At 44.6% G+C, this 13,428-nt stretch overlaps 1 protein-coding gene across 9 annotated transcripts in view; it reads right to left on the bottom strand.

Moving 5' to 3' along the window:
* Nucleotides 1-13,428, bottom strand: part of OSBPL1A (oxysterol binding protein like 1A) — a 165,159-nt gene that overhangs the window by 65,638 nt on the left and 86,093 nt on the right. For 2 of the 9 annotated variants that reach the window (XM_083517682.1, XM_083517685.1), the window contains exons 1-2: nucleotides 13,302-13,411; nucleotides 11,367-11,512 (exon numbers count right to left, since the gene is read on the bottom strand). The exons of 3 other annotated variants lie outside the window; for them this stretch is intronic. In XM_083517682.1, the coding sequence (XP_083373808.1) occupies nucleotides 11,367-11,436 (70 nt within the window). In that variant the 5' untranslated portion in view covers nucleotides 11,437-11,512; nucleotides 13,302-13,411. Of the gene's footprint in view, nucleotides 1-5,860; nucleotides 6,071-11,366; nucleotides 11,513-13,301; nucleotides 13,412-13,428 lie in introns of those variants that run through there. 4 more of the 9 variants (XM_083517687.1, XM_083517690.1, XM_083517688.1 and 1 more) reach the window with 2 other exon arrangements.

Here is a 13,428-nt window from a genome sequence, read left to right as displayed (position 1 = left end):
AAGATTGAGAAAGTCTGCACTAGGGACTAGGGGAAGGGGAACCACTAAAGCAGGGGTAGCCAACTTGGTGCTCTCTACAGACTGTTGGACTAGAACTCCCATCAGCCCCTGCCAACATGGACAGTACAGTGGTACCTCTGGTTACGAACTTAATTCGTTCTGGAGGTCCATTCTTAACCTGAAACTGTTCTTAACCTGAGGTACCACTTTAGCTAATGGGGCCTCCCACTGCCGCCGCACGATTTCTGTTCTCATCCTGAGGTAAAGTTCTTAACCTGAGGTACTACTTCTGGGTTAGCGGAGTCTGTAACTCAAAGTGTTTGTAACCCGAGCTACCACTGTAGCTAGGAATTATGGAAGCTGCAGCCTAATAACATTTGCAGGGCACCATATTGGCTACCCTTGCTTTAAAGTATGCAAATTATATAATACAATGGACCTACCTATCATTTGGTAAGCTCTTTGGGAGACATGTCAATGTTTGAATGTGTTTGCACTGTGATCTTTCAGATCAGTGAGAGAGCTCCTATACATTGTTCTAGTAGATGGCATTGACTACTTTATCTTTAAATCTTGATAGTTCAGGGTTTCTGCATAATCAAGATCATGCTGGTGCTGCAGTCACCACACTCCTAGAAAAAGGTTCAAAGTTTTGTTTTTAATCAAGTGATAAAAATATCCCATTGCATGTCAATCCTTGTATCCTCAAGGACTGAAAAAAGGAAATAGTATGAGGTTAGAAGTCTGGGGGTTTTTTATTTTAGAAAAGGACACATTGCCACTGTCATGCTATCCTTTCCTTTTCAACTAGAACTAATGCTTTGATTTTAGCATGCTTGTTTTAGCTGAGACACTGACTTTTACTAATATCATGTGGCCGGATCTAAGTATCATGGGGGGGGGGTGGCCTGCATGTGACTCACTTGTAAGCTACACATTATTCCCCATTGGTTTAGCAAGCAACGAAGCTGGCCTTGCTGCTGCAGATTTCATCCCATTTCTTCATCAATTAAGTGTTTAGTTATATATATACGGTCTCCCCAAGATACACAAAGAAGGAACACCACTCAGACCAATAGTCAGCTCCATAGGCTCACCTCTACAAAATCTCGCTAAATTTCTCGCTAAGCAACTTCAGCCCTATGCAGAATCCATCGCTTCACACGTTACTAACTCCTTCCAGTTCATAGAAACAATAAAGAAGCAAAACCTACATCCCGATGACCTACTTGTGAGCTTCGATGTTGTATCTCTCTTCACACAAGTGCCCATTAATGAAGCCTTGACAGCCATTCAAAACAAATACAATCCCCCCGAATACATCCTGGACCTGACCAACCACTGCCTAACCAACACGTACTTCATCCACAATGGACAAAGATACAAACAGATAGAAGGAGCACCTATGGGATCACCCCTCTCACCGGTCATCGCAAATTTGTACATGGAACACTTTGAAACCAATGCTTTAGACAAGTCAGAACACAAACCCAAACTTTGGCTCAGATATGTTGACGACACCTTTGTAATTTGGCCACACGGGAAAGAAAAACTAGATAGCTTCCTCACACATCTCAACAGCCTACACCCCAAAATACAATTCACTATGGAAATAGAAGCCAACAACCAACTTCCCTTCCTTGACGTCCTAATCTACAAAAAACCTGATGGCTCCCTAGGACACACTATCTACCGGAAAAAAACACACACCAACCGCTACTTACATGCACAATCACACCACCACCCTGCACAAATAAACTCCGTAGCCAAGACTCTCATCTCCAGAACCAAACGCCTGGCTGACAAAGACCACTTGACAACTGAGTTACAGAATCTCTCAAATGTGTTAATCGCCAATGGATACCAGCAAAACAGGGTTACGAAGCTAATCCAAAAAGAAACACCCCCCAAAAACCAAGACACAGAAGAAAACAATGGCATGGCCCTCCTTCCTTATATCAAGGGCACTACAGATAAAATTAGCAAAATCCTCCATAAACACAATATCAAAACAGCCTTTTGCACCAACCAAAAAATAGCCAATATCCTCAGAAACCCCAAAGATAAAATCCAGTTGGAAAACCAAGGGGTCTATGAAATACCCTGCAAAGTCTGCCCAGCCACGTACATTGGACAAACAAACAGACGAATAAATGCACGTATCGCAGAACACAAGAATGCCGTCAAAAAAGAAGAAAAAACTTCCTCTCTTTTCCAACACATGAAAGAAACAGGACACGAAATTAATTTTGCAGATTCCAAATTGCTCTTTAACATGGAACATCACCACAAGAGAATAATCATGGAAGCCATCGAGATAGAGAAACACCCTCACAACATGAACAAGCGTGACGACACGTCCCGCCTGCCAGACATCTGGAAATTAGCCCTCCCTACAAAAACCGACACCAGAACCAGAGGCACACAGAACGCCATCACCAATCAACCACACCAGACCCAAACCCAGACCCTCTCCACAGATAAATTACAGACACCATCCAGTAGCCAAACCATAGTGGCACCTCCGGATGCTGCACCCCCCTGCAATCCCTACACAGATCTGGCTGGCACAGGGCACAAAACCACAGCTCGCCCCTATACACGAAGCCAAGCCAGAGCACAACTAAGTGCAGTACAGCCATCTTCTCAGAAAAACTCTTCACAAGCTCAAGAGGTCAAGACACGAAAGCTTTAGCAACTAATCCACACTTAATGACCCACCTAAGTGGTACTCAGAATATCACTCAAGAAATCACTCAAGATATCCCTCAAGTAATTAAGGAACAAAAGAAGAAAAGACACACTAACCTGGGAACTTCCTCTCTGCCCAGAACGTTGGAGGCTATACACCACACCCCCTCAACAGTATTTATAGGAACTCAAACACTGAGATCCTGCTCTGTTCCAGTAACAAGAAGCCGAAAGCACCAGCCTGAAGATGACGAGTGAGACCTCGTCGAAACGTCGCCTAGACACCCCAACTCTTACACGGGAAGACACCCGAAGACACCAAACCCTGCATATATATATATATATATATATATATATATATATATATATATAGACATACATATACTGTCAGACTGTAAGATTTTATTAGCTCTGTCTGCTGTTACTATTAATATGCTGCTTTTACTATTTTGTTTATTTACTACTACATTTAAATGCCACCCTTCCTGCAACAGTGTACACTGTTCTCCTTAATGTATGAAAATGTGGAAGAGTAGAATACTGTATGTATTACTACTGCTACTACACCTACTACTAATGAAAATGCTAAAGTGGAAACACACCAGACTGAACATGATTTATTTAATTTCCCCTCTGTGCAGTTTTTGGTGTGTGATCTTGAATTAAATGATGCCTTTTTTATCACACTCCCAAATTTTATGTGCCTCCACACTCCCAATTCAGCACTATAATAAATGGTTGAGATAATGGAAAGCATGCTGTGGAAATACAGGCATGTTTTCTCACTGACCCAACTCTCTGTGCTGCCTGCAAGAAGGATATTAACTATGCAGCTTGCACAGTTCAAACAGTTGTCTATGCCAATTGCTGTTTTATCTGTATGGACCAGATGGAAACAACACTAGCTGAAGAACCACACACGTTTAGACTACAGGAATTAGTGAAACAGTATCAGACCCTTAAACTGGAAAACTTCAAATGCATCCCCAAAATAAGCCGTGGTGAATTTAATGTGACTTGCTTGTACCAAGTCTAATATGCCAATTGTCATTTTTCTGCTGTAAGCTCGCAGCTCTCCATTTGGTACGGTATTTGCATTTGCTGGATACAAATAAGAGTGATTGAAAGAACAGTGTAGCATTATTGCCTGAAAGGTAGGAGAAGGGTGACTAGAGGCTGCTGCTTTCCCCCCAACTCTGTAAAAAGGAGCAGAAACACTGGCAAACACAGAACTGTCAAGAGCTCTAACTGTTGGATATGTTGAAAGAGTGCTGCTGGATCTGCATAATGCCAGTATGGGATGTTTCGTCATCTTTCCTGCTCCATGCAATGTTGCACAGTCTCCATAAGGATCAAGGAACAGAATGCACTCTGTACAACGGCCTCGCTCCTCCGTGATGGGCATGATAACACAAAACGCTGATCTTGCCAATAACAGTGCCCTGAAATCCCTGTTGCATGATTTAATTACTGCAGCCACTGAATAAGAGGTGGTTTTAGAGTGGCACGACTGGTGTGGTTGCACTGGGTACCTCACTGCAGGGGGTGCCAAAACTATGCTATACAACAGAGTGGGGTGTGTGTGTGCCAAATTTTACTTTGCCAATTTAGGTTTAAAAGAAGATAAGACACTAGTTAGAATACTCCATCTGTTTGATAGTCTTCTCACTCCCTATCTTACATTTAGCCATACACACAAAAAACACAAGAGCCAAAAAGTCCTGTGTGGATGTCCGAAAATGTGTGTTCAATCACTATACAAATGGGCTTCCATTTTAATTTTAAATACACATTGGTTAATTCTCATGTTCAACTGCACATCCATCATAATAGTTTCTGTGATGACTTCATGTTACAACTACAGTGGTACCTCGGGTTACAGACGCTTCAGACTACAGACTCCGCTAACCCAGAAATAGTTCCTTGGGTTAAGAACTCTGCTTCAGGATGAGAACAGAAATCGTGCTCCGGCAGCACGAGGCCCCATTAGCTAAAGTGGTGCTTCAGGTTAAGAACAGTTCCAGGTTAAGAACGGACCTTCGGAACGAATTAAGTACTTAACCCGAGGTATCACTGTACTTCCTTCCATATGCTCAGAGGTTTGATTATTATAGTTATCACAGAATAATAAAATCACAGAATTGTGTAGTTGGAAGGAATTCCAAGGGTCATCTGTTTCAACACGATGCAATGCTGGATAAACTACCTTAAGGAGAGATAAAACTGCATATTCTAGGACTCAACATACACACAGAACCTTAATATACCAGTGTATGCATATCTATGAGTAACACGTGTACCAAAGGCACTTCATCGCACCATGAATGACCAACACCTTAGCAAATAGCAGGAAACGGAATTCTGGTGGGTTTGCAACCTCGTCCCCCCCCCCCGCCAGCCATGTCTGTTTCTCTGACAAAAAAACCGAGCCCAGCAAGTAAAGCTCCTCCTAAGATGCGGCAGGCTTCAGATACTAAAATTCCCCATGCTATGCTGCCACTTTTTTCAGCGGTCCAATCCAAAAAGAGATAAAGGCTTGTTGGCCCCTCTGAACTTTCGAGTTCGCAAGGCAGCGAACTTAGCCCGCAAAATTAAAACATCTTGTCACACGTGACGGTTTTTGGTAGGGTGGAGGAACGCCCCCCGCCCAACGAGACGCGAGCAATTGCTATATAGCAGGACCCGCACTTCAGCGCAAAGCCTGCCCGGACCTCCTGCGCCCCGCGCTGCTATTATTGCACATCCTGAGAGCGCAGCCAAGGGAGCGGCCCCGCCGCTTGCACTTGGCAGGAGCGCGCTCGCCACTTGCAACCCCCGGTCCCCGCCACTCCGAAGCGCGCTGCAGCTGCCAGCCAAGGGGGTGGGTGCTGCTGGGGAGCGGGGTTCAAGCAGGGCAGCACGCCCCGAGCGAGGCAGAAAGCGCACTCACAGGTTCTGGGAAGAAGGCGCAAACTCCCATCCCCAAACACAGAGTGAGGGGGAAGCTCCTCAGCTCCCCACGCAGCCCCACCTAGCAATTCAGCAGGCGCGCGCGGAAAGGAGGCGCGCGCGGAAAGGAGGCGAGGGGAAAGGAGGAGGGGGGTCTCTTTGGGCTTGCGCTTTCTACGCCTCTAACACCCCCCCTCCCCTCGTGTGTGCGCGCACTCTCCACCTCCCCTCTTTCTCTCACCGCTTCGGGCGGCGGCGCCAGGCCGGCAGCTGCGCAACCCTTTCCGACCAGCCGCTGTCCGCTCCGCGCGCCCCCGCCCCTCGGCTTCTCTTGTAGTTCCCACTCCCGCGCACGTGACCGCGTGGCCCTCCCGGCCGCGCTCCTCCTCCTCCTGCCAAGATAAGAGGCTCCCGGGAGGCAGCGGCGAGAGCGGAGAGGCAAAGCTCCACCCAGCGGCGGAGGCGCGCGAGGCACTCGGCCGGCGCTGAGACACCGGCACCCCTTAGACGCCGCAGGTTTTGTTGCCCCGAGGAAGTAAGGGAACCGCGGGTGCTCCTGCCACCTTGTGAACAAGAGCAACACGTCTTTGCAACTAGGCTCCAAAGTCCCACCTGCCTCAGGCAGCGCGGCCGGTGCAGAGCATTTAGGGAAGTTTTACCTGGCAACATCTGGGTCACAGGTTCCTCATTCTCACCTTGAAGGGCTTGGGTTTAGGCAGGGAGGCAGGGGAGCAGCCGCCCCGGCCTGCCCCCTTAAATCAAGTAAATAAAATACCTTACTAAAAGTAGAAATAATCAGAATATTTGAATTTGAAATACAGTACTTGCTGGGGTCACTTCAATGATGATGTGGCACATCCTTGTGAAGATGTTGACAGATTTTTCTGAGCACTTAGGGTGAAAAGAAAGTAATTTGAAACAACTGTTGTTGAGACATTTCAGCCTGAATCTGCAAGCCAGAGCCAGCCAGAGGATGATGACAGGTGGGTGTCCTGCACACACACACACACGCACACACACACACACGCACACCCCAACATAAATCCTGACTATGCCCATGACAGGGCTTGGTTCTGCAAGGATTTGAATAGCTGGACCAGAATGCACAACTGTAATTGCTTATTGTGTACAATAGGACTTCTGGCAAATAAGTGCTCAGAGGATTACAGCCTAACTGCATCTTGATAGCAGCCCAATGCTATGCAGAGTTAGGTATCCCTGAACCCAATGAGATAGAACTGGACTGCAAGACTCACTCTTAAATTGAGGTCTGTTACACATAGGCGCCGACTCCATGGGGCTTGAGGGGGCCCGAGCCCCCTCAAAAATTCGTTTGGGGGGGCTCAGCCCCCCCAATAATCTCGGGCGGCGGTGGGCGCGTCCGCGGCTTTTATAGGGCGCCCGGCGCGCACCAGCTCGATAACGGGCACCGGCGCGGCGGGGGGCGCCGGGCCGGGGGAGGGGGGCGGCCGGCCTGTCTCCTTGGCAACCCGATTGAGCAGCGCCGGCTCCCCCGGGAGGGCCATCCCCCCGCGCCGCCGATCGCCAACACCGCCGACGCTGTGGCTGCCCGAGCCCGAGCCCGAGCCCGAGCCCGAGCCCGACCCGAAGCCCGAGCCCGAGCCTGAGCCCGAGCCCAAGCCCGTCAGTCAGTCAGTCAGGAAGGAAGGAGAAATGGGGAGGGAGACGAGGGAGGAAAATTGCGCGCAGGGTCAAGAAAGGAGAAGGGCGAACAAGACGAGCTTCCAACCCAAAAAAGGGCTGGAAGACTGGGAGGATGAACGATTGGGAAAGAAAGCGATGCCTTCCCCGCCCGCGACGTCGCCCGCTTGTCATTGGCAGCGCAGCGGGCGCCCAGAGGGGCTGGGCACCGGCGCAGGGCCGCTCCGCAGCCGCGGAGGACAGCTGCGCGGCTAGCAAGGTGCGCCGCGTAGAGCATGGCCCTTGTGTGGCCCGGTGGCCAGGCAAGCTCGGGCGGGGACCCCCATGCGAATCTAAGACGGGAGAAGAGGGCAGAGCAAAGGGGGTCCCTTCCCCAACCTCCGGCTCTGAGACTTCCCTGCGCCCCAGAAAAGCGAAAGGATTTTCTCTTTTTTTTAATAAATATTTTATTAAAAATACAAAGTTAGAAACATACACTGAAGAAAAAAGTAAAAGAACAAGAAAAAGAAAAAAAGAAAAAGAAGAAAAGAAAACCAACCATTCAACACATTTTTTATATAACTAACTGGACTTCCTCGCATCTCCCTTACCCTGCATTCTTTATAATAAAGATATCAGCAAATTATTACATTGTTTCGTACCTTATTTTGTACTTTTCAAATACTATACCTCTAAATTTAACATACTTTTCATCAGTTACTTATATCTTAAATTAAACATAGTATTACCTTAGATTTTGACCTTTTCTTACTTAAAATATAATTTCCTGTTTCCCAAATCTAATTGCTGAAGCTATAGTTTCCGAATCGTTTAAATTTTTAACATTCATACAACTTATATTGTTTTTGTAAATAGTCCTTAATTTTTTTCCAGTCCTCTTCCGTTGTTTCTTCTCCCAAATCTCGGATTCTGCCAGTCATTTCAGCCAGTTCCATGTAGTCCATCAATTGCGTCTGCCACTCTTCCAGTGTGGGCAAATCTTGTGTCTTCCAATATTTTGCGATAAGTATTCTTGCTGCTGTAGTTGCATACATAAAGGAAGTTCTATCCTTCTTTAACACTTTCTGGCCAACAATGCCCAAGAGGAAGGCCTCTGGTTTCTTGGGAAAGGTATACTTAAATACCTTTTTTAACTCATTATAGATCATTTCCCAGAAGGCCTTCACTTTTGGACAAGTCCACCAGAGGTGAAAGAATGTCCCTTCAGCCTCCTTACATTTCCAACATTTATTATCAGACAGGTGATATATTTTTGCAAGCTTGACTGGGGTCATGTACCACCTATAAATCATTTTCATAATATTTTCCTTCAAGGCATTACATGCCATGAATTTCATTCCGGTGGTCCATAACCTTTCCCAGTCCTCAAACATGATGTTATACCCAATATCCTGAGCCCATTTTATCATGGCTGATTTGACTGTCTCATCCTGAGTGATTTTCTCTTCAACCTGCCCTCCATCCTCTTGCGGAAAACTCTTTGCCTGCCCTGCCCGTATCTCATTTTTGCTTTTTAATTTCACACACGCACCCTTCGGACTTCATGGCAATCGGGCGTGCGGGTGCGTTTCCTAAGAGAGTGAGGACCCCCGCCTCCTCCCCACCTGCTCCCTCGCCAGCCAGCCAGCCGCGCGCCCTAGCCAGAGACCCCCGGCCGTCCCCGTCGCGCAATCGGCTGGATCTCCCTTCAGCAGGCCGTGCTCACAACTCGGCCCAGGGACCCCCAGCAGCGGATCTCCGGCTCAGCTGAAGAATCCGGCAACAAGCCCCCTCCTCCCCAATCGCTCCGCCGAAATACGCTCCAAACCCCCCCAGATAGGCCGCCAGCCGCCAAGTCTCGTGGCGCCCTGAGCGAGGGTCTCTCCCCAACACCGCCACCTCGAACTGCGTTCTCCCAGCTACCCGAGCGAACCAGCGGCAGGACCCCGGTATGGGCCCCCCCAATATTTTTTATAAGTCGCCGCCCCTGGGTCTGTAGTAAATAGTAAGTTGTGTAAGGAGTGCCTGCAGAATTACAGAGCTAAGCAAAAACGAAATGTTTTGTGGCACCTTAAAGGCAAACAGGTTTTATTTTGGCATGAACAATTTGATCCACCAAATCACTTTCCACATGTATATTTACTGAGGAAAAACTCTTCCCATCTGACAAGCTTTTACAAGACCATTCCCAAGCCTTACTGTGCAATATTAATAAATACTTTAGATTATTATTTCATTACTACTAATGTCTGCAAGATGTTTTGGAGAGAATATGTAGAGAAAATCTTCATATAGATAGCATAATCTGATTTTGATATGAGCTTTATAAATGAGCTGAGGCATCTCATTAAAACAGGCTTCTCAATAAACTTTTAGAAAAAAACTCATTTTTAAAAAACAAGGACAATGAACTGAATGATAAGCTATAACAATGCTAGAAAAATAAATGGAACAGTGGAAAACAGGTTTTAACTGCTGACATGAAGCTTTTAAAAATCTACACTAAATGTTAATTATCATTTTCTTACCTAGTATTTTTATTTGCGTCAGAAGACCCTGTGGCATGGAATGAAATAAATCCCAGACTGGTTATATACATGTGCTCCTAATTCCTACATCCAGTTTTCTGCAGTAGCTCATAGTGTGTTAACTTGTGCCTTCAGCACTTGAGAATAATTTTGCAATAGCTGTGATAATGCCAAAACTGCAGACAGATCTGTAGTAAAGTGTTGCTAATAGTTACAGACTATAATAATGTGCCAGTGTGTTGAAACAAAGTAATTTCCATTTCCCATTAGATAATGTACTGCAAAAGTAGGCCAGGAGCTACAGCGCCGTGAGAAAATTTGTCAAGAGTAGGTTGTTCCTTGACTAGACATGTTTAACCCGAAGGAACTAGAAGCCAGAAAGATGCAAAGGAAGATGTAATGAGGTGGGCGGTTTTTATTAGTGGTGTTTGGTTCTTCTTATTAAAATATAGTGATAACATTGTGAAATAGCATCACATAAAAAGTACCAGGAAATTGAATGTTATGAACATTACAAAAACTATACAAAATCTATGCTTTTATGGTACTGGTGATGCATATGTAGAGTTCTGGCTATCACTTTCTTGAGTAGGAGGTACAGAGAAGGGGGCAGTATTAAAACAAAACTACCTATCAAGGCCTTTGAAAGCCTGTGTTAGTGAAGCATGCAGCCTATCCACACTTCCTTGGAAGCAACACCTACAGAGTTTTTTAAAAGGATTAATATAAATATGTATAGGACTGCATTTTAGAAGGATGTGAACACTTCATTTCTTTAAAGAGATAGTTCAGAACATTACACATTATTTTGAAAAGTGAATGGAACAACTGTTGTATTTTGGTTGGCGTCTAGCCAATGAAATAATCTTACAGAAGTTTGTAAACAAAACAACAGAACTACAAAAATGGCTCGCAGAGCATAAGCTGTAATATCAAGGAGCTTTCAAATAAAAGTTGCTGCAATGGCATAATCACAGCCTTGGTCTATGGAATTTACCACCGTCAAAGTTCATTATCACAATGGTGATAATAGATTAAGGAGATTAGATAAAGTAATGAGGGATGGATATTTCAAGAGAAACAAGATAACAGGACCAAGACTCCATTCCCATACCTAAGTAGTTCAGTACGTGATCAGGAAATTATTTCCTGTGCTTTTTGATAAAGAATATTGGGGTAGATAGATCACATCATTCTGATTAAGCAAGGCTGTATACTTTAACATTCTTCTCTTTAATATTAACTGCGTGGTCTTTTAAAATCATGCCCACCTATCTTGTTGCTCGCACTTTATAGAATAACACTTTTGCAACACACACACATTTCTGTCCTATATTTAATATTACAATCCTAAATAAATGTTCCTTGTGATGCTAAAAATTTAATTCAAATTAAGTTTAAAAAATGAGATGTTTTGTTTACTTTCAATAACGACTTGACTCACTGCTTACATAAACGAGATCAGATGCACCAGCTGGCATAAGATCCATGTGTAAAATGTGTTTAGGATGGGCTGATGCTTATCTCTCCTGGAACTCTTACCATTCAAAAATGAGTTTAGCTATCATGGATACTCACAAGGAGTGGCTGAGACCTCTTCCTCCTCCAGAGAATTACAAGTTCCTTTAGAGAAAGATCTGAAATTCATTGAGCTGCCACCACTGTAAGAATTGTAGCCACCCACGTGGAGGCATAGTTTTCACAAACGGTACTCTCACTTGGATCTGCAAGGTTTACTAAATGTTAATACAGCTGCAGTCTCCTGTGTGAATTTGCTGTTAGAATAGTCTTGGAAATTTGGAATAGGAAGCACAAGATTGCTTCACGTTTCCTGTTTCCTAACTTGTACATGATCTCTCCTTACAGCAGGATGTGTGTACTCTCAGCACAGAAGTGGGGTACCTCATCAAAGGGAAGATGAAACCATTCTAATTTGGACATGATGGTGAAGTGTTGGGAACAGAAAGCATAAAGATCTGAACTGACTCTTAAAAAGAGGGTTAAAACATGTAAAACATAGCCGTCATGATAATAAACAGTCTTCTCCAAAGACTGCATTGCTCATGTTCAGATGCAATATGAATCCTAAGACTCTGAACACAGTTTGCTTTGCAACAAACCTATGATTGCAGGTCCACCTGTCTCACACAATTACCTCAAATCAAGCCCATAAGACATTCAAAATAAATTATGTGGTAAGGCCTATTATGGGAATACATTCAGATTTTAGAAGGAGTTAACACAAAAAAGGACTATTTCATCATTAACTTGACTAGCATGGCCTTTCATTTTTTCCCCTGTAGATGTGTCATCTGCTGTTGCATTACACCAAAAAGTGAGAAGGCAAGTGCTCTTGATTCCCCCCCAAATGCACATATTGTGTATTTCATTTCTTTTTAGAGGGACCTATCAGCGTCATTCCTTTAGAAAGTCATAGTTTAATGTCAAAACATAAGATAATCATTATTTTAATTACCTGAATTTTCAATGAAATTAGCCATATAAGTTTATATTTTTAAAAAGCACACAAAGGAAAAATGCAGAAAAGCCTTTTAAGTCTAGATATATCCAACTTCTGTAGATAGTGGAAATGAGTAATGGGACTTAGCAACTGAGAAAAATGGCTTGTAGGTTGGAACACATGACTTCTAGGTAGACATCTTTGTGTATTTTTTGGGTGAGCACTTTATTTATGGCCACTACTATGTCTGTTTTGACCCATATTCTATGGCTCCCCTGTAATTGCTTCCAGTAATGTTTTGGGCCACTGCTTGGCTCAGTTTGGCATAGATTTCTGCTTGGGAGTGTTCAACATGCTGTATCGCAGCAGATTTAATGGCAACCATAGATGCGATGCTTAGTATAGAAGTGTTCTATACAGAAATGAACATTTGAATGCACTTATCACTTGTACTTGTCTACTCACATACAGTACTGTATAGCATTAGTAAATGCATGGAGACTACATGTGGTAAAAGCATTTAAATGTATGTAACAGGGTGCACCTAGAATATGTGCGCAGGTGCTCAAGCAGGTAAGGACATTTTCTGTGGTTGTTGCCACATCTGCTTTGCCCCTGGTCCTGAAGCAATATCGTAACTGTACTTTCAAGTTCATAATGATGCAAATTGCAGAGGCCATGTGTACCACTCCCATTCTGATGAATTTATTCATAGTGAGAGTTTCCACACAGTCCTGTCAACGTTGCAAGCTGGCCAATGGTTCCCTGTTCTAGCTTTTCAAAACCGTCAATGCAAGCTACTACCATAAACACCAATAAAAAGCAGATTCTGTTGGATCCAATGGGACTGCGTTCAAGTCTGTGTTTACATTTACTAAACGCCAAATCCCTTTTACAGCACCCCCAAATCTAGAAACACTTTCTGCTGAATTACAGAACAGCTGTTTACCGCGACTGGGAAGCTGAAAAAGACACCTTATTTTTGCATCTTTTTGGTCTTCATGCGTTTCTCCTGCTGCATATTGCATTTCCCCGTGGCCTTTCAGCCATACCCATTTCCTAAAGGGTGACCGTGCCCTCCCCACGAGAACCCGACCGCCTCCGACTCTCGGCTCTTAAGAGAGGCCGCAACACGCGTCCTCCAAAATTTTGGAGTTTTTTTGCACCTCGCCTTTACGC

The sequence above is a fragment of the Podarcis liolepis genome (assembly GCF_965112155.1).
Source record: "Podarcis liolepis genome assembly, chromosome: 8".
In the NCBI taxonomy this organism is placed as follows: domain Eukaryota; kingdom Metazoa; phylum Chordata; class Lepidosauria; order Squamata; family Lacertidae; genus Podarcis; species Podarcis liolepis.
Note: the sequence above shows the minus strand (reverse complement) of the source record. Positions and strands in the feature narration are given on the sequence as shown.